This window comes from Diabrotica undecimpunctata, chromosome 3, assembly GCF_040954645.1.
Source record: "Diabrotica undecimpunctata isolate CICGRU chromosome 3, icDiaUnde3, whole genome shotgun sequence".
NCBI lineage: Eukaryota > Metazoa > Arthropoda > Insecta > Coleoptera > Chrysomelidae > Diabrotica > Diabrotica undecimpunctata.
The window spans coordinates 173,898,390-173,923,563 of record NC_092805.1 but is presented as its reverse complement, the minus strand read 5'-3'; the positions used below and the strand labels follow the sequence as shown (position 1 = coordinate 173,923,563).

Below are 25,174 nucleotides of genomic sequence, written 5' to 3'. Positions count from 1 at the left end.
TACCATCTTGATAGACCCTCTTTGTACCAGAAATAAATCGATTATAGATCTTTCCCCTCTGCTCTCCATGACCCTAAAATATTTTTATGTACATCTTTGTGTTTAAACAGTGTGTTACAGACTGTGATGTTGTTATTCAGGTGGAAATCTATGACTCATGACTACATATTTCCAACTGGATATTACTTATTCTTACCTTTCTCCTAAAAGCTCCGGCTACTATGACTTTGTAGTCCAGAATATTCATCTCATTCTGCAAACTGCCAATCTTTCTCTTCCTTGTCTTTGTTATCGGATGCTCCATACAATAATAGTTATCTTCTAACCATACTCCCTCGGGCATCTCGTCCTAGCACAACTTCGATAGGGCATTAGGAACCCAACACTACCTATGTGAGTCACAGGTGTCTGTATGCAGATTTTTCTTTTTCTCTTTAAAGATGTAAAAAAAGAAACAATGTCTTGAGAAATTTTTATTTTCTTGATCTGCTTCTAATGCTTTTAATTATACCGACATTGACAGCAGAGCACGTTTATAGTGTTTACAAAATGGTCTGGTTAATTTCTAAACAAGAAAGGTGATAAATGATAAATGGATTTATGTATTCCCTTTATCTTGACAAATATAAATCGGATATTATTTTGGTTGATAATTTATTGAAACAAGTAATTTTAACTATTATTTACGTATATCTTGTCTTCGATTAGGATTTTGCTTTATATCTTGTCTTCGATTTGGATTTTGCTTGGGTTTCATTCTTAGCATTAGATTTACTCTGGATAGTTCCGTAAGCGTTCTCTTAATGTACATCATCTGTTCTTCCACATTTTCTTTTGGTATTTTGACGGGATGCATTTTCGAATGTGCCATATGGGTGTAAAGGTTCCAAATTGATGATTTTACTTCGTCGATGTTGTGGAGCTGCTGTACCTGAAAATTTCATAAACATTTATTAGATTAATCATCCAACCAAACTTCTTATTAGAAAAATCTTTTCTATAATATCAAAACTAGATTCAATTAGTACTTAATTATATATCGATATTTTCAGTAAAATTTTTGATAATCTTACTCTAAACTCTCATATTGTAACCATCTATTTAAAAATAATCACATTTTTCGTTTACTGTGCCATATAAAAGAAATAGTTTATATTTTATGTAAAGGAAATTTAATGTGGATATATTATCTAGGAATTTTCATCAATTAAAAGGATTCTTTAAAAAACCTTTAAGTTGTTTTTAAATAAATTTACTAAAAAGTATAATGAAACTTTTGCCTGCACGTTATGCAGCTAACAATGCTAACCAAGTATTACTAAGATTTCTACATAGGACATGCTATTAAGAAACCTTGTCACTGACTGCCAGTATATAGATGCAAAATAAATCTACATTCAAAACCATGTTAGAATGCCGATTTAAATCAATTAATCATTGAATTTATTTACGAAGTTGAAAAATATTTATATTAATTTTTTATTCTTGTTTCGTTTCCAGTGATTTTATCTTGTAAAAGACTAAAGATATTCGTTTTCCCGTAGTTTAAGTTGTAATATAACATTCTTTGAAAATATTTCTACCTAATTGTCATAATCAGTGTCTAAAAAAATGTTCTTTGAATGTTGTAATAGTATATGAGTTTATTATTTTTTAGTGTGTTGACGGTATCCAGTATTACTGAATTTTTCAGTAATGACAACAAAACTACTATTAACTATTTAAACTACGAGAAAACGAATATTTTTAGTCTTTTATGGGATAAAATCACTAGCACTTAAAAAAGAATAAACATTGATTTAAATATTTTTTAACTTCGTTAATAAATTCAATGATTTATTGATTAAATTTGAAATAACCCCGATAAAAATAACAACAAAATACTTTGAAACACAAAATAATTAAAGTTTTAATCAAACAATAACATAACCTTAAAATATGAACATTCATAGTAAATATCTCAATACTTTACTTTGATACTCTTACCTCACAAATTCATAATACTAATTGCACTGAATGAATGTTCATAACCAGAAGTCCTTATTTATTCTTTAAACAATTAAAAAAACCAATATTTCCAACTTTTTATGGGACAAATATACACAAATTAGAAATGTTTGGAAAGGTTTTTAAAAACCCCGCCCATTGTGACATCAGAATTTAGGTAATTCATTCGGCCTGTTAAGGATGAGTGGCGGTGCCTGGTGAGTGGTGTACGAACTACATTAAAGCTAATAGTTGTCAAAATTTCCGACGTGCGTAAAATTCATTCATTTAGTATGCGATTAGTTGATTATTAAATAAAATATAATAAATATAAAAGTTGATTATAAAATTATAAAATGAAGGAAAACGGTGAAATATGATGTTTGGACATTTTACAGAATTTTAAATGTTGCGTTCTTTTAGCTTTATTTAGTTCATAGACAACTCACCACGCAGCGCAACTCATCTTTAACAGGCCGAACAGTAGCGCACCTAGAATTTGCCTCTGGGGGGGGGTTTTGGTTGGTCACCAAAATTTTTTTTATGGTGTTACCTCCATTTTGAGTCCTTAAAATGTGTAAGTAATAGTGTCGGAATAGGGTCCTGGGGGGTTTTAACCCCCAAAACCCCCCCCTCGGTGCGCCACTGAGGCCGAATATATATTATCGTCATCCTTGACGTTTGGTTTTTTTGTTACTAAACTGTAACTAAAAAAGCATATGAAATAATAACTTACTGCATTATTTTTGATTTGCAGTACTAATTGTTCACATTCAATGGACTTAATTTTCGCGTTTTCGAATCGCGTTTGAAGGTTTGCGATCTGATTGTTCAGACCCATTATTATAAAGTTCTTCTCTTCAATCAATTTCATCTAAAAATAAAAAAATTACTTAAAATAGAGTATCGTCACCCCTAAAAGAGCCTTGATACCTTTCGTCGTGGATTGTCTCTTCACGTTAGGTTGTATTCTTGTTGCACGAGAAATTAGATAACAGCCATTTATTTGTTATTTCAAAGAGTAAAAGAAACAGTTTAAGAATATTATTTGCGGAGGTGGAGAGCAAACTTTCAATATCAGTAGTTAAACTGAAAGTTAACTATGAACGAAATTACCTGAAGCCAAACCCAATAAATATACAGGGATGTACTTTCCATTTAAATAATAAAGAAGTTGTAAAGATGTGAAGATGCGAAGAACGGTTTCTTCGCAACCGAAGAGCAGCGCAAAATCTCCATTCTCAGATGTTATGTTTTTCCACCTTATTATAGACACTTAGTTGAGGTTTCAACGCTTTCTAGAGCTTCTTTAAAAAAGCTCGAGGCTTTCTAAATGTGATGTTATAAGGACACCTTAAGAATTTTATGGCTGAATTCAATACTAATGTTAATATTGTACGAAGAATGGGAAAGGAATACTAGAACATGCATACAATCAAATCAAAAGCGCGAATTAGAATATCTAGACCATATTTGGATAAATAAGCAGAAATATGGCTTGTTGCAACTCGTTCTTCAACATTCTGAATGGATAGGTACCGTAAGAAGAAGAGGATAACATATACCATGTGATTGCCATAAAGGATGTGTCTCATATGAATCTAATCAACTTGTCAGAAGTAATGCTATTCTAGAGTTTGAATAGGTTGAAAAACAGCTCCTACTGCATCTTTGGAAGTCCTGCTGAATCTACCACTACTTCATCTCTTTATACAGGGCGAAGCCAGATCAGTGATGCACAGATTATTCTATAGTCAGCGATATATAAACCAGATGCATGGTGCTGATAACATAAAGCTAATCGAGGAGCTAAAAGCCGATATAGTGATAGGGCAACCTATCGATGCAAGAGCTACGAGATATAGCTTTAACAATAAGTTCACAATTAAGATACCAGGTAGAGAATAATAGAATAAAGGTGTACCCATACAAGCTGCTGCTACTTGGTACACGGATAGCTCAAAAAGATCGGAGGGTGTGGGAGCCGGCATAGTAGGGACAAATCAAAGCATACATTTCCCGGTAAGTCTATCTAAGGATGTGACAGTCTTTCAGGCGGGAATAACGGCAATTCATCACTGCGTGGAAGAAATAGAAAGACAGGAAAGAACGTTGCGTTCAGTTGCCATCTTCACAGATAGTCAGGCACTCAATTCTGTAGAGGTCAATTCTAAGGTAGTATGTGATTGTGTGTGTGCCCTAAAGGAACTAGGAGACCGTAGCAAGGTAACGGTGGTCTGGGTACCGGGGCACGAGAGTCCTAAGGGCAATGAAAAAGCAGATGAAATAGCCAAACAAGGTTTATCAATGCTATTCATTAAACCGGAACCCTTCTGCGGCGTTGCAAAGTCAGTAACAAGAATGATTACAAGGATGTGGGTAAGTCACAAATCTCTGGAATAGTGGAGAAATTCACCAGGACAAAGACAGGCGAAACAGTTCATTACAGAATATTCGACAAAATTTACATAAGACATAATAAGCAAAGACAGGAAAACAGTCAAAGCCATAGTAGGTCTTCTAACAGGTTACTGTAAGCTGAATAGGTACTTGAAGCTGATGGGATTATCAGATAATGGCCTGTGCAGATTCTGTCACCTCGAAGAAGAAACAACAGAGCATACTTTAAGTGACAGTCTGGCAAATGTGCAGTTCTTTGCATTAGGAGAAGAAAATCCACCGGCAAATAGCTACATGGAAGGTACAGTCTCGAAGCCATTAGATTTTTTAAAAAGAGTCAAGCTGGAGAATATTATCTAGGACTGGAGGACCACAATAGACCTAAAAAGGTCGCAGTAAAATAGGCCAAAAGGCCACCTCTCTAAATCTATCTATCTATCTATAGGTTAAAACTATGGACAAAAACTCTTGCCTTATCTTCATTACAGAGAGACTAAGCAACCTTTAAAATGTTACTACAATCTGTGAATAAAATAGCTAATGTAAACGTTAATCTTACCATATCGCTTTTTGCTCTTTCTAAGGCTACCAAATTTTCCTCTTGTAACTTAGCTAAACTTTGCTTAGCACTCAAAAGAGTCATATACCGATTGATCATATCGTGAATAGCAATAAACTCTTGTGAAGTGTTTACTACTTTATCAAGAAAATTCTGCAAAAAAAAACAAACCTCTTTAGACATTATATCTCTACATTCTCTTTGTACATAGTGACAAAAAATATGTTTCACATTAATATCCGTGTACTTAATTCGACAAATTACGTTAAACTTAAGTGATACAGCAACAGTTGTGGGTGGAAGGCGGACAAAACAGGGTAACTGCCTAAAACGGGGTACCCCTTTTTCAACATCACTTGCTCCATCTATACGACGTTAATAAAATTATATTATAGACGTCTGTTTACGGCTTCTGCCATAAGCAGATATATTTAGTTGTTAGTCGATTGTTGTGAAGAGTACATGTGCGTTTTTAGTTAACCAAGTAATAATATCGGCCGAAAAATATTCCATCGTAAGTATTACTAAACGTAACCCCCCAACGTTGAGTTTCAAAAAAATGTTAGGTTTTGTTCCAGATGGTTTTTACCTACAAAAGGAAAACTGATCGTCAAAAGTGGTCAACTGAAATATGTAACAGGCTATACGAGCATCAATTGTATTTGCTGTTACTCTGAAAACTATGGAACGTCATGTTAAAAAACAACGAGATAATGCAAGTTATTCTGTTGTAAACGTTTTAGGAGTTGACAGGCCTTCACCCCCGAACAAGAAGTAGAACTTGTTACGTATCTTAGAGATATTTAAGCAAGATTGTTCGGCTTGACAATTAAAGACAAGAGTTGTCAATTAAAAGGTCCGAGGATACGTCAGGTGTCCGTGCGATGGGATTTAAGTGACTGTTCAACAATTCTTTAAACTGTTGGAAGAAACTGTCCAGAGGTATAAATTAATAGCAGAAAAAATTTTCAACGTAGACGAAACAGAAGTTACGGTCAATCCAAAGGGGCTTTCTAAAATCATGGCTTCAAAAGAAAAGCGGCAAGTTGGCGCGCTTGCATCCGCCGAGAGGGGTAAAACTATATGTATTTGCAAAAATTTGTTTCTCTGTCTTAGGAGCCTATGTGCCTCCCATGATAATATTTCCCGAAAGTAAATGCAACAGGGAATTTTGGATGGCTTCGTATCTGGTGGATGGGTTAAGCTTAATGAAAAAGAGTGGATTGATACGAGATTTTTTTTATTATTTTAAGAAGTTTGTCGAGTATTCTAGAACTTTAAAGAACTCACCGGTTCTGCTTCTGCTAGATGGTCATTCATTACATACGAAACATCTAGACGTGTTTAATACGCGAGGGAAAATGGGGTAGAAATTCTATGTTTTCCACCTAATTGCACATATCGTCTACAGGCCACTAAGTGCATATTATGACGACGAAGTAAAGAAATAGCTTCGAACACATCCTGGGAGGATAGTAACATTTCATCAAATTTCGTCGTTATTCAGTATCGTCCTTATTCATATTTAAGAGCAGCTATAATGGCTACTGCGATAAATGGTTTTGAAGCAACCGGCCTGTAGCCTGTGGATATGGCCGTTTTTTCTGAAACAAATTTTTTGCCATCAGCTACAACTAATATAGAAATTGACCCCAATAGACCTGAAAATTAAACAGATCCTATTGTACAATCAATTATAGGGAAAACTCCCGAGCAGTAACTTGAAAGTTGTTCGGTGGTACAAGCTTGTCAAATTTAAGGTGATACTTGACAAATTTGTCCACTTGCGTAGAAAATTAAGTGAGAACGCATTCGGAGGAAAAGAGATACATAATGCGCTCGGTCTCTTCGCCTCGTTGGTACACTCCATACTACAAGTTTACAGAAAGTGACCTTATTTATTAATGGAACTTCTATGATATGTCTATCTTGTATGTTATTTTGACGTTTCAATTTTTCCTTCGGAAATTTTTCTCAAAATACAAAATATTTTGTTTTTTTTACTTGGTAAAAAAATTATTCTAATAATAATATTTTATTTGACTCATTAATATTGACCATTCAGTCATGTTGAAGCGGCAGTTTTTTTGAACACTTCTATAAATGTCTCGTTCTGTAATTTTATAAGAGGAATATTGGCAGAGATGAAAGCTTTACATTTGCGGTTCAGAAAACTGTATAAGAATAAAAAAACAGTAGTTAATCTGATACCTGGAACATACTGACGAAACATTTATTACTTAATTTTTATACTAGAGTTGTCGTAATATTTTATATTATAGTCATATACTTTTATTCTTCGGATCTTCAGCATTTTATCATTTTAGTAAGTCATAAATATTTTAATCTGTTGTTTATTTCTTTACAATAGAATAATACCAGCCCCGTTAGGATGGCTGTCAACATCCGGTATTTAAGTACTAAACTGTATAACTTTCCGGAATATTTTAATTTTGTAAGGAGATTTTGTAGAAATATATCGTATAAAATATATCTCAAATAGTGACTGAGTTGTCAATATGAATAAGTCAGATAAAATAAAATTATGAGAAGAATTTTTTTACCAAGTAACAAAAACAAAATTTGTTTAATTTATTGGTATTTCGTATTTTGAGTTAACGATTTCCAAAGTGGAACTCGAATCTTCAAAATAAACTTATTTTAAACTAAAATTGTGGTCTATTCTCAATAAAAATAATAAATTACATTATTATGCCACAAGAAAATACAAAAAACAGAAAATACACGTTGCTTGTGCAAACCTTCAATGGTATTGTCTCCCCAGTATCTGTCATGGGTATGAGAAGAATGAATATAAGTTTCATCCATGTAAATTATGGACCGATTTTCTTCCCTGTATTGTTTAATATTTTTGAGAAACTTCCTCCGGAGCACTTGTATATCGGGTTTTTCCATTAGGATTTTCCTGTTATTCTTCGCTTTCTTCCATCGAAATTCCATATCTTTATCACTTTTCTCAAATTTTCATGCGACCCTATATAAATATTGTCTTCATTAATTTTTTTGTTATATGTCGCAATGTAGGAACTCGTTTTTCCGTGACATAATAATTTATTATTATACGCCGAAGTAAACCTTTGTCAAAATCGCCTCTGTCAAAAGTTGGATTTTGGGGCAGAACTCATTCTTTTGTTAGGAGTCGAAAATGATGTAGAAGCACCTTCTTCTATATTTTTCATTTCACGAGAGATCCGTTTTATAGTGGCTATACTTACTCCCGTTGCTAAGGAAGCACGCTCTTGAACTTTTTTAAAATGTTTAACATGCGGATTTTGCATCGCTTCTAATTTTGAATGAAAATCCATGTTTATAATTTAAAATACTTAACAATCATTATTTAAAAAGTCAAATCTATTGTAATACGATATTTCTTCAACACACAGTAACTTTAAACATAAGTAAAATAAAAAAAACTTTGTCGCAGACTATACAAGTATAATACCTTGCACTTGGAAGGGCCAAGAAATAATAAGCACGAATTGTGTTGTGGTCGAATGCGCATCGTGGGTGGAGCCTAATTTCAAATCGGCCAAGTATCACCTTTAAATTTAACAAGCAATATATATCCAGTCGCCGTGAAAGTGTTAATAACAGGACAAATTTCTCTACACTAGAGATAAAATATGTAAAATTGAACTCACTTACTTCGTATAAACGAAACTCTTTAATTTTTTTGTCCATTTCAAATTTGGCGTCCTTCAACGCCTCATAATCTCTATTACATTTTTCAATATCTTTGGACCTTTGCGCGCACAATTTGGTGTCGTCTTTGATTTTCTTTTCAGCTCGTTCGCGTTTGTCCATATTTTCTTTAATAAACTGAAAGGAAAGCAAACCATTGAATTTTATTGGAAATGTCGTATACAGAGTATTTATTAATAGGAGCAAATATTTTATCTAATTTTCAGGGGAGAGCCATACAGGTAAGGGGGTAAAATGATTTGTGAATTAAAAACTAATATTTGGTGCAATATACATGGAGTCGTTTACTCCTTCTTGAACATAAACGCCAATAATTATAATACGATTTCTACCCAATTTAGGTACATCTTGTTATAATCCGTTCCTTTATTTATGACTAGAAATATATACTAAAAGTAGGAATTATGAAAATAAGTACCAAAATTATTATTAAATTTAAAAGGAAGCTGTTTAATGCATTACGCACAATTTTATTCAATTACATATTTATCATTTTTCATCGCTTCATAATGCACTTTGGACAATGCAATTTTCATTTCCACATCATCATTGTCGTTCACAAATCTTCCTGACACTGCTACGCATCAAATGAAACAAGTTTCATGGAGATCCATCCAACTGTAAAAATTTTGTAGGCTTATGGCTTCGTTGCCTCGACTAAGTATATAATATGCATTTTCTTTATTTTTTGATTTGTGTATTTTTCTGAAAAACAAATAATTTACCTGATCAAATTTACGAAAATTTTCCCTTAATGCCTGTTCTTTATTATCAAGCTCTTGCCACTGCGTGTCCAATTCTTTTCTGACTTCTACCAAAGTTTTTCTTTTCTGGTCAAGCAGCGTCTCGGAATCTAGCAATTTTATTTGCAGTCTGGCTAATTCCGCTTTTGGATCTTCGGACTTGACGACATCAAATTGGGGATACACTCTATAAAGAATAAATTCACAAATTAAATGAAACACTAGCAGCAATACTAAATGGACATATCTAACAACGATTCCAAATACGCAGACTCCTTAAAGTAGAATAAATCAGTTGATATTGAAGCTATAAATACCAACATAACTAAAGCTAGGAAGAAGAAGCGGAAAAACAACATAACGAAAATCAACAGAAAATCACCTAAAATACAAAAAATATAATATCTCTACGAAGAGAAATGTTAAAACAGAACGACATAAACTTTAAAAACCCAAAACAATTGAACAAAGGAATATTTAAAGAAATCAGAAAAAACATAAGAAAATTGAATACAGAAAGTATGAGACAAACTATAGAAGAGTATAAAAATATGAAGGTGTTGAGGAGAATCTTGTCAAATGGGAAGAGAGGTATTTTTAAACCAAAATATGACCAAGTTTTCTCAAAAACAAATAAAGAAAAACTGCTGAAAATATGGGAAAGTTTCTAAGCTACACTCATTTTTGAGAAGCTATCGATGTATGGAGTCAATAATAACATGATCTATTATATTCACCGTGACTTCTCTCGCAGATCTCCATGTTCCCTTATAAAGGTTTTTTCGATTGAAGTATGTGCTGAAAATGACCAAGTTTAGAAAAGTTGCTGCGGTTATTAACCTAATGCCATTATCGTTGGATATTTCATGGAGATTGTGTTTGCCTATGGTTGGCAGAACTTATTGAACTTTTTCTAGTTTTGTGTTAAGATCACTTCAGATTATTTTGATAATTCTTTAGGCATGCGTTTCTAATTCATAGTAAAACTGTTTCTTGAGCTGATCGTACTTTACTTCAGTACAGACAGGCACATTTAAAAGGATATAATTAAAACATGTTCTTTTTTTAGTCTTAGGGTACACTTTCTGCGATTTATAAGATATTTGATTTTTTATTTATTATGAAGCCATTATTTAGGTTTTCTTCTTCTTTACGTTCTGCTTCTATCAAAGATTGGAAATCATTACGGCAATTATAATTTTGTTGGTTACGCGTCTGAAAAAAAAGTTTAATTGAACTATAGCCGTGAAGCATGTTCAATCATCCCACAAATTCTTCCAAATTTTTGCCCTTATAATATTCTTTTAGCTATGCCCAGGAGCTCAAACCTGGACATTCACAAAAAAGAACATGGACAAGATTCGAAAAACTCAGCGAGCCATGGAACGACAGATGCTTGGTAACTCACTAATAGATCGGCAAACGAACGAAGCAATCCGGAACAAAACAAAAATAAAGGACGCCGCGAAACAAGCAGCTAAATTAAAATGGAAATGGGCTGGACACAACGAACGTCTCGAAGATGGTAGATGGAACAAAGAAGTCAGAAACTGGCGACCGTACGATGCGAAGAGACCAAGAGGAAGACCTCAAATGCGCTGGAGCGACGATATCAAAAGAGTCGCAGGACCAATGTGGAAACGCCTAGCATACAACAGGGATGAATGGCGAGAAATGGGAGAGGCCTTTATTCGACAATTCGGATAAAAAAAGGGCTATAAAAAAAATGCCCAGGGCTAACAAACAGAGGGCAAGTCATGGTTCTCTTATGATCCTGTTCCTATTCAGAAACAAACTAATAGATTGTGCGTTTTGTCTCTCCACTAACTCTTCACTTTTAAGAACAAGTATAATTCTCTGGCTTTCTTAAAAACCTCCGAAAATAAATTTAGTCCCTTTCACCCGAGTCAATTCTAATGTATAATTAGGGCCAATCTCGCATGAGCCAAAAAAATCCCATCTTTAGAGAAAATTTAAGCTTGTATACGTATTTCGAAAACTATTACACTATTTGTCTACCAGCTTTCGAGTTAAGCAGATCAACTTGGCGGTAAGTCGTTTATTCAGATTATCTCTTGTAACCGTCCCGCTAATTTCGATTTTTTTGATTAATTATAGACTTGATGTCACTTCTGTTTGCCTTTATACATCCTAATTCGCATATCGTATAGTATCTTATATCCGAAATATTGTAAGTTGCATACTGCCTATAACATCTTACATCACACATCCTACTGCTGCATATGTCTGGCCGTTGAGTTCGCTAGATATCATCTGCCACTATACTACCTATGACACTGTGCGTGTTTCTGTTGACACAACCACCGAATGGTTTATTGGCGCCAGTCCACAACAACTACTGCATCCTTACCCGAGAACGTACCTCTCGGATACGTGCCAATATGAACCTATGAGCACATTCTCCTCATTACTATTTTGTTCCCATATAGTAACCATCTGTATCTTTCTCATATTGTTTTTGTCTTATTTTTTTCCGTTCTCGTCACTTCGTATTTTTCCCGTTATCGTTCTTATCTTATTTTCTGCTAATTATCTTATTTAATAGGTTTCTATATGCCTTTTAAAAATAGGGTTGTGCTCAACATTCTCTTCTCTTTCGTGTTTCTTTCTCCATCTCACTCGTTTATCTTCTGTAGTCTAGCCCTGTCGAACCACGACCAAGATACCTCTACCAGACTAAAGCCCGGACTTTAATATCATTCTTTGGGTAAGCCTCCCTTTTGTTTATAAAGAAGGTACAGCCGAACCATTCACAGATATTGCGTAGCCACGAAATTTAACGTTGCCTTTAGTGTTTAGACCACCATTTTCATATTTACAGTAAAACTGGAATATCATCTACGAGAAAAAGATACGGAGATGAGTTAAACAGAAGTATCGTAAGAGCCGTATATAGTATGATGCAGCTAGACCAGACATATTTGAGAAAAAACATTAATATTAGATTAACGCAAGAAAAAAGGCAATATTAAAACAAAAAATATTTACTTACTTTTCCATTCTAGTCATATTTTTCGACACCAAATAATCTTGTACTCGCTGAATATCATAAGGTGTTCTTTTTGGAATCGTTAGTTGCATCGACCCAGTTATTTTATATTTATTTTTGTTCTCCATTCTAATTTTTGTAAATATTATAAAGATACGAGCTGTAAAGTTAATAATATTAGGTATATAAAATATGTAGCTTGTCAAAACCGTATGTATTGTCAAAATTTCGTGTGAAGTTTTATTACGAATTGTTATAGTGATTAAAAGGAATAAACTGTAATTGTATTGTAAGAAGAATTATTGCATTATCTCTTTTTTTCGATATGCCAACTTTTTTTTATGTTTTGACTTAATCCTTAGTCACAGACAGTCACATATGATATGACTTCTTCTTCATCTCCTTCTTTTTTTAATGGAGCTACAACCCTTTGTGGTTCTTAGTCTGCTTAACAACATTCTTTTATTCTGCTCTATTCTATGGTTTTAGACCTTCCTCTACATCATATTTCCACCTTTTACGGGGCCTTCCTCTTGTCCTATTCCTTGGTGTTTCTATCTCTCGATTACTTTTACAGTTCGATCATCTGGCATTATTTTTAGGTGGCCAAGCCAGTTTAGTCTTTGTGACTTCACAAATCTAACGATATCTTCGATTTGTATTAATTCATCCAGCGTACAGTTCATGTTTATTCTCCACGAACCATTGCTACAATGGGTTGGTCGAAATATCTTTCACAATATTTTGCGCTTAAATATTATCAATTGATTTTCATCAGTGGTTGAAAGGATCCACGTTTCACATTCATATGTGATCACTGGTGTAATTACTGTTTTGTAGATTCTAAGCTTAAACTCACAATTTAATAATATTGTAATTAGTAATAAGTTTTCTCTAATTTATTTGAGCTTTTTCTGTCCTGTGAAGAGATCGAACGCAGAGAGCATTCAGTCAGCCGTAACCCATCTGTCACTCTTTCTTTCGCACGCAGTGTAGGCGACAGTGTATTTTCAAGGCAGCCCCACCTGGTACACGAGGAGAAGGTGCTATCACGACACAACAACAAGATGGCTTTTCGAGTTTGTGTTGCTTATGTATTTCGCGGTTAAATAGTTTTAGTTTAGCGCTATATTTTTGTGAAGTGTTTTAGTTAATAAAGTGATTCCTAATACCGAAAACCAGCTTTTAATTATGGCAAGAAGTGTGGTCAAAAATGTACAAAAGCCGAACACCAGCTACCTTTAAGCATCCTTCTTTTCCAAGTAACTTAATTTTCATTAAGTCTTTGTATGCATAAAAGCACTTATTACCGCTAAAAATCTGTGCTTGTATTTCTAGACTGACATTGTTGCTGTCATTTATTATTGAGCCTTTAGATAGAGAAAGTTAGAGGTTCGGTGCTCCTCATCATCATCATAAGTGGCTCGACAATCGGTTGTGTATCTTGGCCTGCTCACAAAGAAGTCGCCACTCCTGTCAATTCCTGGCAACTTCTCTCCATCTGCTGACCCTTAGAATCTGTAGGTATTCTTATACATCATCAATACATCTCCTTCGTGATCGTCCTCTGCTTCTTGTGCCCTTTGGTTTTGAAAATGTTAATCTCTTCGTGATTTCGCAATCTGACATCCTAGCAATGTGTCTAGCCCATCTAAGTCTCTGCATTTTAACGAATTTTACAATATCTGGATCGGTGTATAACTGATATCGTTCAAAGTTGTATCTCCGACGCCATAGCCCATTTTCATTTACGGCTCTAAAAATCTTTCTAAGAATTTTTCTCTCAAAAATTCCAAGAAGTCTTTCATTATTTTGAGATAAGGTCCACGTTTCAGCCCCATATATATCAAAACCGGTCTTATTAAAGTTTTGTATATATGTATTTAGCTTTACTGCACGTTTTATATTTTTATTTTTTAAATGTTTCTGGAGACCGTGAACAGTTCTGTTTGCTATTGCCTTACATCCTTTTATTTCGTCGCTTGTCGTGTTTGTTGCGGTTACTATCGATCCAAGATAATGTGAATTCTTTGACTTGCTCAAAGGTATAGTTGTTAATTTTAATTCTCTGTTGAATATTTCGGAGGTTTTTAGAAACCAACATATACCATTTACCACAAGTCCTGATTTACTTGCCGCGTCCGCAAGCCTTATAAAATACTGCACCATGAATGCGAGAATTTGCATCGATCTATTAAAAATAGTTCCATTCATTCTAATATTTAATTGTCTGATTGCCTTTTTAATTCTAACGCATGAGCTTACGTTTTGCATTGTTAGTTGGATCAATTTAACCAACTTAGGTGGGGTCCTAAAGTCTATCATTGCATTATATAATGCAGTTCTTTTACACTGTCATAGGCTGCTTTGAAGTCGACAAAGAGGTAGAGTGTATCTATTATATATTCTGGTGACTTTTCTAGAATCTGCCCGTGTGCTTGAATTTTATGTGTAGTTGACTTTCAAGCAGTAAATCTGCATTGATATTGATCGATAATATCCTTTGTAAAATGTTTAAGTCTTTCAAACAATACATTGTCGCGCAATAAGATTTTATAAGCAGATGCTAACAGAGTAATGCCTTTATAGTTCTTACACACCAGTTAATCACCCTTTTAATGCAACGGACATATTATTCCCTTTAGCCACTCTTCTGATACCAATTCATTCGGCTATATAAGTAGGCTTATTCTGCCTGTCAAGATTAAATATTATCGTTGCCATAGAAAGAAGAACAATTGGCACATGATATTAAATATCGTTTAATTTTTTTTCCAACTAATTTAATATATCTTTTTAGAATTTGCAAAAAACTCGCGCTCAAAAGTTCTTTTTTTTTTCATTCCAGAGATTAAACATTTATTGCCTATCCCAACACTAAAATTTTGTTCCGTCATCTTAAGTGAAGTCCTACATTTTTTACCTTTCGTTTTTTTATTTCGTATTTGGTTAATAATTCGATTTAATTCAGTTTGTTTGTATGTTCTCTCCACTTTGTTGTATTCTTTTATTTTCTCATTAATCGATCTATTGAGTTCTTGTATTTTTTTTATCTCTTAGTCTATCTTACTGTGTAATGCCTTTTATCTTTACTGAAAACCCCTTATTTCGCTGGTTTAGATTGTACAGTTGTATGTTTACGTCCTTATTTACGTCACTCTATCTTGTTCAACATACGTAGATATTTGGAAACAAAGAGTTTCTCATTAGTATTGAGCATTATACCTACGTACATTACTATCTATCACCGAATCGAAAAAAATCTAAGAAATTATTGTGCACTCTTATTTTCTGTTATGTTTTCACAAACTTCTAAGCATCGGTCAAAATCATTTTCAGATAAGTCTTGGTCACTTAGAATCTTGTAAGGATGAAAGTTATTTTGATGCAAAATGAATTGTATAGAAATTTCAGGATTCTCTTAAACGTTTAATAAGACATTTAAAGTTTTATCATCAGCATTTGCAGTTTTTGGTCCACTAGACCGTAAAAAGTCTTTTAAGCTATCAGTTTTTGCCAATTTTCTTTAATATTCTCGATAATGTTGATCTACTTATGGAGTTCATGTCATATTCCATAATTTCATTATTATAAGTTTATTCATTTTAAATATAGCACATTGTTGCCAGACTTTTTTGTAATTATTGGAAAAAAGGTAGGGTGGGATAAAGAAAGTGATAGGAAATTTAAAAACACTAAAAATATCAAAATGGAAGAGGAAAACTCTAGAATAAGGATCCAGTAGACGATGGATAAAGGAAAAAATGGCACAATTATTTATATAATATAATTATGTTAAAGACGTAATTGTTAACACTAATCGTAAAAAAAATCGAAATTATCATAAAACTTGGCCTACATGACATTCAGAGATTTATAAATTATAAAAGATAAGCAATAACGTAGGTAAAAAGACAAATTCTGACATGTCAATTATCTGTCCACAAATTACATTAAATTAATTCGGCATAATACAAACTACAACTAAGATGAATGACTAGTTCTTCGCTTAAAACCACTACTAGCAGACAAACGTATCAACGACGATGATCTGCTTTGATGTATCCCACTTTCTGCTCTCTTAATACAACTTTTAAATTTCATCGCAGCCAGTAACGTATGCGGAATCTGCAAAAAACTAACTTTCTTCTCTTCTTCCTTCGGAGTAAGTTTCACAACTTTCGCATTCTCTTCTAGCTTCTTGGTCACTTTCTGGACGACGTTAATAACGATACTATCACTCGAAGAAGCTTCTTCACTACGAGGTGATCCAGATCCATCCTGCATAGCTTTAGCCATCTTATTAACCAATCTAAACTTAAGTAGAGCTTTCTTTATTATCTCTAGTTGTTTAGCGTAGTTTCCTTTGAAGATCGGCTTCACGCCTTTTCTTCTACATATATCTTGGTAAACCTGCCAAATGGAGTCTTTGACCGATTGGATTTCCATGACTTTTTCCATGGCTTCAAGCACGACTTTGTGGTGGTATTGTTCCCAGTTGTCACACGTAAATTTGGCGGTTTCAAATCGCTTGTGAAGATCAGCTAGTGTGTTGCTTAATCCTGCTATTTTAACGCATTTCACCATCACCATTTTGTCCTAAAAGTATATAAAATTTTATTATTTATAAGTTAAGAAAAAATAGGGGGAAAATTTTATACGAATTCATCTTTTTTTGGTCGTGTTATGACTAGTGATGGGTATGTTAAAAACTAATTACATTAAATTTATATATACAGAGAGGAACAAAATTATGAAATAAATAAATTTTTTTAAAAATGGGCAACTTCAAGGCGATTCAAAGGCGTAGTTTTATCGAATGGCCCTCGCAATCACCTGACATGAATTCTTTAGACCATTTACCGTGGGATTACTTAAAAAACATCGTTTATAAAATAAAACCTGCCAATATTCAAAAATTAAAAGTTAGGATTACCATAAAGAAGAATTGACTTATATGAGTGACAATGAGTGAGGTTTTATTGATTTTTCTTTTTGTTTATGGTCATAGAGATATTAGACACAGTATAGGTATCAACTATTAGATTTTTAAACTGTTATAATGGAAAATAAATCTTTGATTGCATTGGCTTCCCGACTTTTAATAATAATATGCCGGCAACAACTGCGTACAGCAGTAAGAAAAAAAGGTCAGACACCTTTGGGCTCGCAGGTGGCTCTTACGAAGAAATGGTGGACAGGGTATATCAAATTTAGTGTTAATATACCAAATTAAAAATAATTAATAAAGAAACTAAACTAAAATTATGACTAAGAAGACTATAAAACACTAAACTAAGAATAAAATAAATACATAATAAAAGAAAAATACAACACAATAGCACACATTAGATAATAGGTTCAACATCAATGCAAAAAACAAAAAATAAATAAATAAATGATGTTGTCTCTTGGTACGGGAATGTCGCTGAATTGACATAAGAATAAGGAGCGATATTTAAATATGTTGGTGTTACCCGTATTATTACCGAAAATCATATGATTTTATCATACGGAATAGGCACCGTCCTATTCTCCTGTGACAAGCTATGACGAGCTGCATGACAGTGCTTATGACAAAATCATATGACACATCAATCAGTGTAAACATGTAAATTTCACTTTATGACCAAATCATATGACAAATCACATGATAAATTATGTAGTGTAAAGTGTGTATTAGCGATAGTTCTCATACTGTGGATAAATACTTTAGATGTTCCCAACTTACCACTGCATCCTTAGCTTCTTCTAGCTGCGATAGATGGCGCTCAAACAAACTAGACAAAATATGTCTCGCTTCTAAAAGCGCATCAAACCTTTTGAAAAGATTCTCAATAGTAGAAAACTTTTTATGGTTTTTGTCAACGACTGCCAATAGATATTTCTAAAACATTTTTAATTTCAAAATTAGTCTAATTTATAAATATCTTACAGCAGGATCATTAAAGGTATTAAAATTAAACAACTATTTAAGAACACTTTATTTAAATTTTTTTAAATTTTAAATTTTAATTTTATCTCCTCTTTTATTCAATATCTATGTAGATGAGATATTTTATATAGAGATTTAAAATTCTCGCAGATAAGTTAAAATATTTACAAAAACTTCTGAATAATGGAAGTATTTGGTCTAAGAATTGATATGATGTAGAAATAAAAATAAGAACAGCGATTTAAAAATCATTAATCTTTAAATAATCAAAGTGGTTATGCCGGAGGGAGATCCCCTATGGTTGAGTCTCCGCTTGGTAAAATGTTCAATAAGGGACATCATAATATATGGGTCCACAGATTTAACATAGAGCAAAAGAATTTAATATGACAATCTCATCTCAGAAAATTCTAAAACAATAGTAATCAGCATAGAACAAACCAGATGCAAAATTGATGGCATCAGTACTGAACAAGTAATGGAAATAAGATACCTTAGAATTACACTGTCCAGCTATGGGAATCTGGACAAGGAAGTGAGAAATCAAGTACAAAAGGCAAATAGACCATTACATGGTGAAACAGACACATTAACACTGAGATGAAGTCAAGAATTTATAAAGCCAGTGTAAGACCAATAATGACATATGTCTCAGAAACCATACCCGACACAGCCACAACACAAAGACTACTGTAAATGGCAGATATAAGAAGAATTACAGGAAATACTCTAAGAAATCGAAAGAGAAGTGAACATATTAGAAGAAAATGTAAGGTACATTGTATAAACGAATGGAGACTAAATAGAAAAAAATAATAAAATAACCACATGCAGAATGGGGAGACCCGTGGCGTCAAAATAGCAGGAGATAAGTCATAAAATCGGCAAAAGAAGTATCGGAAGACTGCGCAAAAGATGGTATAACAACCTTCCATAGAGGTATTAATCCGAACATGGAACATGGAACATCCGAAACATGGACGTTTCGTAAACTACTGCATATCAAATGGGTTCATATGGCAAACGAGGAATTGTTAGGAAGAGCTAAAAACGAATGTGAAATCATGAGTTAGGGCAGAAGAAAGAAAAAGCCCAGAAAAAAGCAACATTCATGGCTGCGAGATAGCCTCAATCTTGACTAAAGAAAACAACATCAGCGAAGGAAAAGTTTTTGACCGAAGAAAGCCGATGGGACAATGAGCCAGAGGAATATCGAAACATAGAAATCAAAAAAACTTAAAGGAAAATTATCTATTGGAATTAGAGCATGAAGAAGCCCAGTGCAGACAGTGGTGAATAGAGGATCGTTCTAAAGAAGGCTTTGGCTTATAGAGCTAGGATGCCGCTGATGATGATGATGGCCGAGAGATATAAGAATTTGGTGCAGAATTCGAAATTCAGGTGAAATTTTTGCACTTGTTGGAGAGGGACGATTAGTATTAAATGACAGATGAATGCTTACGTGCTGCAAGCGTATGATACTTGAAGAATAATCAACAAGTTGTTAATTGATGGTATATTTTCAGTTGTTCCCCTCCCGAGAGTTTTTATTAAGATTTTTGCCCTCTATGCGTTAAGACAGGTGCTGATAATATACAACCCTATCATACGATTGATTCTTCTTATTTTAATTTCCTCTGATGTATGTTCATTAAAGTTTTTTTTCATCATTTATATTATAGATTTGCTATATTTCGAAGGTTATTGTAGTCTATTACCTTTTTTCTTAAATATATTCATTATCAATTCATGGTGGATTTTATGGAAAGCCTTGTTATAACCTTGTAACGATGTGCTGAACGTCCTACAGCAACAGCGTTCAACAGTTCGAACCGTGGGAGTGTCGATAATTACGCATCCATTTCCAAGACAAGACGACGAGGTGGGGTCCGGAGCGGTTATTTAAAGCGAGCGGCTGGCGGAGTTAAAAGGAGTCTTGTGGCTAACGCTCTAGGCTCCCTGGCTCGCTAGTGCATTGAATCTGCGAGCCAACCCGGACAGAAAGACTTCCACATTGAGGAATATACTCTGTCCTTAATCAAGCAGAACTCGTGGGTATAGTGGATTGAACGTTACCGTCAACTCTGACTCAGAGTATAACGTGGATCTGCACAATCAAATATTTTGATTACGAGAGCGTTTGGTGCTTCCGCTGGGCTGAGGTGGAAGCGAGTATAAGTCTGCGTGCGATCGAATTCGAGTATTATTTTTTTTCTGTTAGTAATAATAATTTTTCTTTTACAGACGTCAGCCGGGGAATTCACTCTCGCGGGATCTAGGCGGGGATATAGAATATATTTTATTTTTATTTTTGTACCTACGTTAGAATTAATAGATTTATTTTTATTTTAACCTGTGTTTTACTGAGTCTGTCGCCTCGAAAGAGCTACCCGTCACAACCTATGACAGATATAATTGCTTCTAGAGATACTTTGTTAACGTCCAAGCCTTCCTTCGTTAATATATCGATTGTGAAGGTAGGTTTTTGCATATTTACGAAACAAAAATTGTATTCCTTTTATATCCATGTCATCATTGCGATATATAGGTTTACTAATTATCTTTCAGATCATTTTTAGTGTATAAAACACCAGACTAATGGTTCGGTAAACGGTGTATTTTCAATCGTTTATCTTTCTAGATACACAAACAAAAATCCGTTAATTATTCCTTAGATATATCACGCGATTGAAGGATAAAGAACATTTAACATTTTGTATATTTTGTTTTATACTTTTTGCACCTGCTTGTATATTTTTGAAGAATATCTGCTCTAGTTTTCATTGTTGCCAATCTTCCATCTTCATTGCAGTATTACTATTTTTGTCTTAAAGTGGCATAGTATAATTTTTTCGTTATATTGATCAACTCTAAATATACTTCTATATTCTGGCTGAACAGAAAGTAAGCATACTGTTCTTTTTTGATTGATAGATTTTGTTTTTTGAATTTTAATAGATGCATGTCTTGTTTTGGATAAGCCAGTAAGTTTCCATTTGATTACCAGTAAGTTTCCCTTTAATGTCTCTTTTTTAATATTATTTTGTTGGTCGTTGCTTTTGGTGTTTTCATTTTTTATCCTTTATTTTTCGCAGTTTTTAAGTCACTCTTAATAATACAGGAAATTTTATGGCGATAAGAATTGTAAGATATACAATTAGAGTAGAATAATATAATAGTAAAATACAGAGTGTTAGGTGGGGTATACAAAAACAATGATAGAAGGGACACTATCAAAAATAAAAATTAATAGTTAAATAGAAGAAAAATAAAACGTGAAGACTGTAATTGCCATTGAAGGTGACAACCATCATTTAAACATCACCAATTAAAAAAGAGAGCATCAAAGGATAAAAATGAACAACAAAGCCATTAGTTTAATAGAAACTTCAGTTGCATATGCGTATATCCAAGTTTATGAATAAATATTGATTACCTCAAAATGAGCATGATTTTTAATTCCATTATCAAGCAATTCCTTTAGCTCTTTGCATTGATCGTATTCTTTTCTTAGTTCCTCAACTTGCTGTGTCTTTTCTTGAGCTAGTGCTCCCATTGTTGTGATTTTTTCCGTTGATCTTTCTCTTTTTTCTTTGTTCTCGATCATAAACTGCAAAAACCAACGTAACACATTATTAAAATTAAATGAAATTCCAGGAAAATAGTTACTAACTAGCGGACCAACTCGACATCGAGTTTTTTAAATGAAATTTTTATTTTGCGAGAAAAATTAAGAGATCAATACAAACAATATAAGCAAGAATATACATAACATTCATCAATAATAATGCAAGTAAAAAAAAGTGATTATGGAAGTCGACCTCAAAACCGGAATGCAATTTTTAGTTCATCAAATGTCGATATGGACAGGGCCGCCGCTAAGGTATTGGCCGCCCGTGTGAAACTTAATATTTGCCGCCCCCCTTCCAACACTTTAGACATACATACTATTATTTAAAGAAATGTGAAGAAGATGCATAATATAACAATAATAATTTGTAAATAGATAATTATTTACTTGAACATTTAGACTAATCTCCATGATCCAACGTCCATATATTATCCTAATGTATATCCTAATATCCTAATATACCATCCTAATATCCTAATTTAAACGTCCATTATCCTAATTTAATAACCATGATCCAACGTCCAGAATATGTATATCCTAATATCCCAATTTAAACGTCCATTTAATTAAAATAAACCGTGAATAGAAACATAAACACATAAAAAAACTAAAAACGCATTTTCGGGCTTTCGTCTCGGAAAACTTTTTGACAATATCTTTAATGTCCAATGTCACACACACTTCATGTTCAATAGATAACATTGCAAAAAGCAGAAACACATCTTACTACAATTGTTATTTGTCCTACGTGCGCCCCAATGTTTTTTCTCCATTTCATATAATTTTTGATGAGCAGAGTCAACTGTTAATCCTTTTTTTAATGTTGTAGATAGTTCAAACAGTTTTTGAAAATATTTTATATGGGCTGCACCGGATTCATTTCTTTTTAAAATAACAGCTAAATGTTGCAAGTCACTTACCCCATTAATTCCACTAAGTAATTGTCGGATGCTTTCATCACAACAAAATAGTTTACAAGGTGCACAAAAAACACTATTTAGTGATAATGAGTAAAGTAACCACGGGCGATGAATTTGGTCTTGATTAGGTAATGTGCGATAATAATAAGTTTCTGAAAATTTTCTATTATTTGTATCTCTGGGGAAGTTAATTTTTGTAATTTGCTGAGGAAAATTTTCAACAACAAATTGAACTTCACTTGGATTCATATTTGCAGGTCATTTTCCAGGATCATCTGAAACCAAATATATGCTGGAACTTCCTACACTGCAATCCAGATTAACTGGAACATTAATTGTTCTGTCTTGGTTGGTGGTTTCAGGTTCAGGCGTTTCAACATCAGTACTCGCACTATCGCTATTATTGTCATCAAATCATCCGTCTCTATCCGCAGGAATATTCAATTTTTTGGTACTTTTTTATATGGTTTGGACTTTGCTTGAAGTTGAAGGTCCTAAATTTATATCCGAGTCTTCTATATTTTCATGAATGTTTTTCATCAAAAATGATTCCAGTATACCGCTAAGTTTTTTTTTCTCCTCAGTTTTTGCCTCTTTTATTTTTCTATATTAAAAACCTGAAAGTCATTTTCCTTTTCTTTCGGACATTTTGAAATTATCACTTAAGAACGAAGCCGGGCGGATTTAACAAAATAAATCCAAAAACACTGCAAATAAGTGGTCCAAATAATGTTTCTCCAAATAATATGTAGCCGTAATGCGTATACGAATAAAATTGCTCTGATCTCGACGTTACTTCGAAATACAGTACCTACTGTGCAAAAGAAACGGATACAGTACTAGGTTTTACAAACGAAATCGTCTATCAAAAGCGTGTCTAAATTCATCGAATTCTCAACTAAGACTGAACATAAGACATAATAACCCATCTATAAACATAACCATAGGAACAATATTATAACAGAAACTTTACAACCACTTGTATAAATTCTTGTAAAGTATCTACGTGTGAAATCTCAAATAACTGGAGTCCGAAAGCCGCCAGCCGCTTTGAATTAAAAAGTATTCCCGAAACTGCTTTATAACTGTACCTACAAAAGGGCGGCAGTTCATACAATAAATAATATTTTTTGACATTTTTTTAGATTAGGATGAAAAAAAGAAGTATACATGATAAATGAAACACATTTAAGTATTATCACGTACTGAATAATTATTATTGTTTGGAATATTAGAGTTCACAGAATTATCTAAATCATCATCATTATCATCATCAATGGCGCTACAACTCTTCGTGAGTCTTTGCCGCGTTTACTATTGCCTTCCATGTTTGTCGGTCCTGTGCCAGTAATTCCCATTTTCGCACTCCCATTTTTTTTAGATCTTCTTTGACTGCATCTTTCCACCTTTTTCCAGGCCGCCCTACAGACCTTCTTCCCTCTGGCCTTTCCTAGAACACATTGTTTATAAGGCGATTGTCGTTACTGCGTATCACATGTCCTGCCCATTATCTTTAATTAGTTTAATTATCTGAATCATTACTATTTAATTATTCGAATTTATTTTCGTTTTAAAAAAGTACTATCATCAGTGGACTACTTTTGGCCGCCCCTATTGTTGGCCGCCCGTGTGCGATGCACACTTGGCACACATGGTAGCGGCGGCACTGGACATGGATATCATTTAGCAGTTAGTTTTGCATGCTGATCACGAATCCGGTGTCAGATTTGCTCTATTCTTGACGTTTTATGCGCGTTTCGGGTCACTTCCGGTGTCGGATCGCAACCGGAAGTACATATTTAGATTCGTCTCGACGAGACCTTTCGATCCATATATACATTGTGGGATCTAAAACTTAAAGTAAATTTTAACTTCCGGTCATCTCAAAACCGGAAGTGAATTTTTGTACCAAAAGTATATCTTGACAATCTCATACGTAATACTAATAATATTCCGAAAAAATATTTTAATTATCTAATATGGTTTTTGAGTAAAGTGGTGGACAAGAAAAGGGCTTAGCGTTTTAGTATATAAGATTTTAAAACAATATTATTTACATTGAAAATAATGTTCAAAACTAAGTTAATTTAAATATAAAGTGTATAAGTATAAAAGAATAGTTGGGTTAAAAGAAAGTAAATATACATGTTTACCTTGTCAAATCCTATGAACGAGTCTCTTAAACTTTCTTCTTTGTTTTGTAACTCTTTCCACATATTATCCAAAACTTTTCGCCTCTCAATCTCTTCCTCTCTTAACTGCTTCAG

At 33.5% G+C, this 25,174-nt stretch overlaps 1 protein-coding gene across 1 annotated transcript; it reads right to left on the bottom strand.

The window, feature by feature from the left end:
• Positions 1-643: 643 nt before the first annotated feature.
• LOC140436307 (coiled-coil domain-containing protein 42-like) lies at positions 644-12,599 on the bottom strand. Its single transcript, XM_072525015.1, has 6 exons — positions 12,425-12,599; positions 9,394-9,598; positions 8,612-8,785; positions 4,946-5,098; positions 2,723-2,860; positions 644-931 (listed from the first exon to the last, which is right to left on the bottom strand). The coding sequence occupies exons 1-6, from the start codon at positions 12,547-12,549 to the stop codon at positions 680-682; spliced, it is 1,047 nt and encodes a 348-aa protein (XP_072381116.1). The 5' UTR covers positions 12,550-12,599; the 3' UTR covers positions 644-679.
• Positions 12,600-25,174: the final 12,575 nt, after the last annotated feature.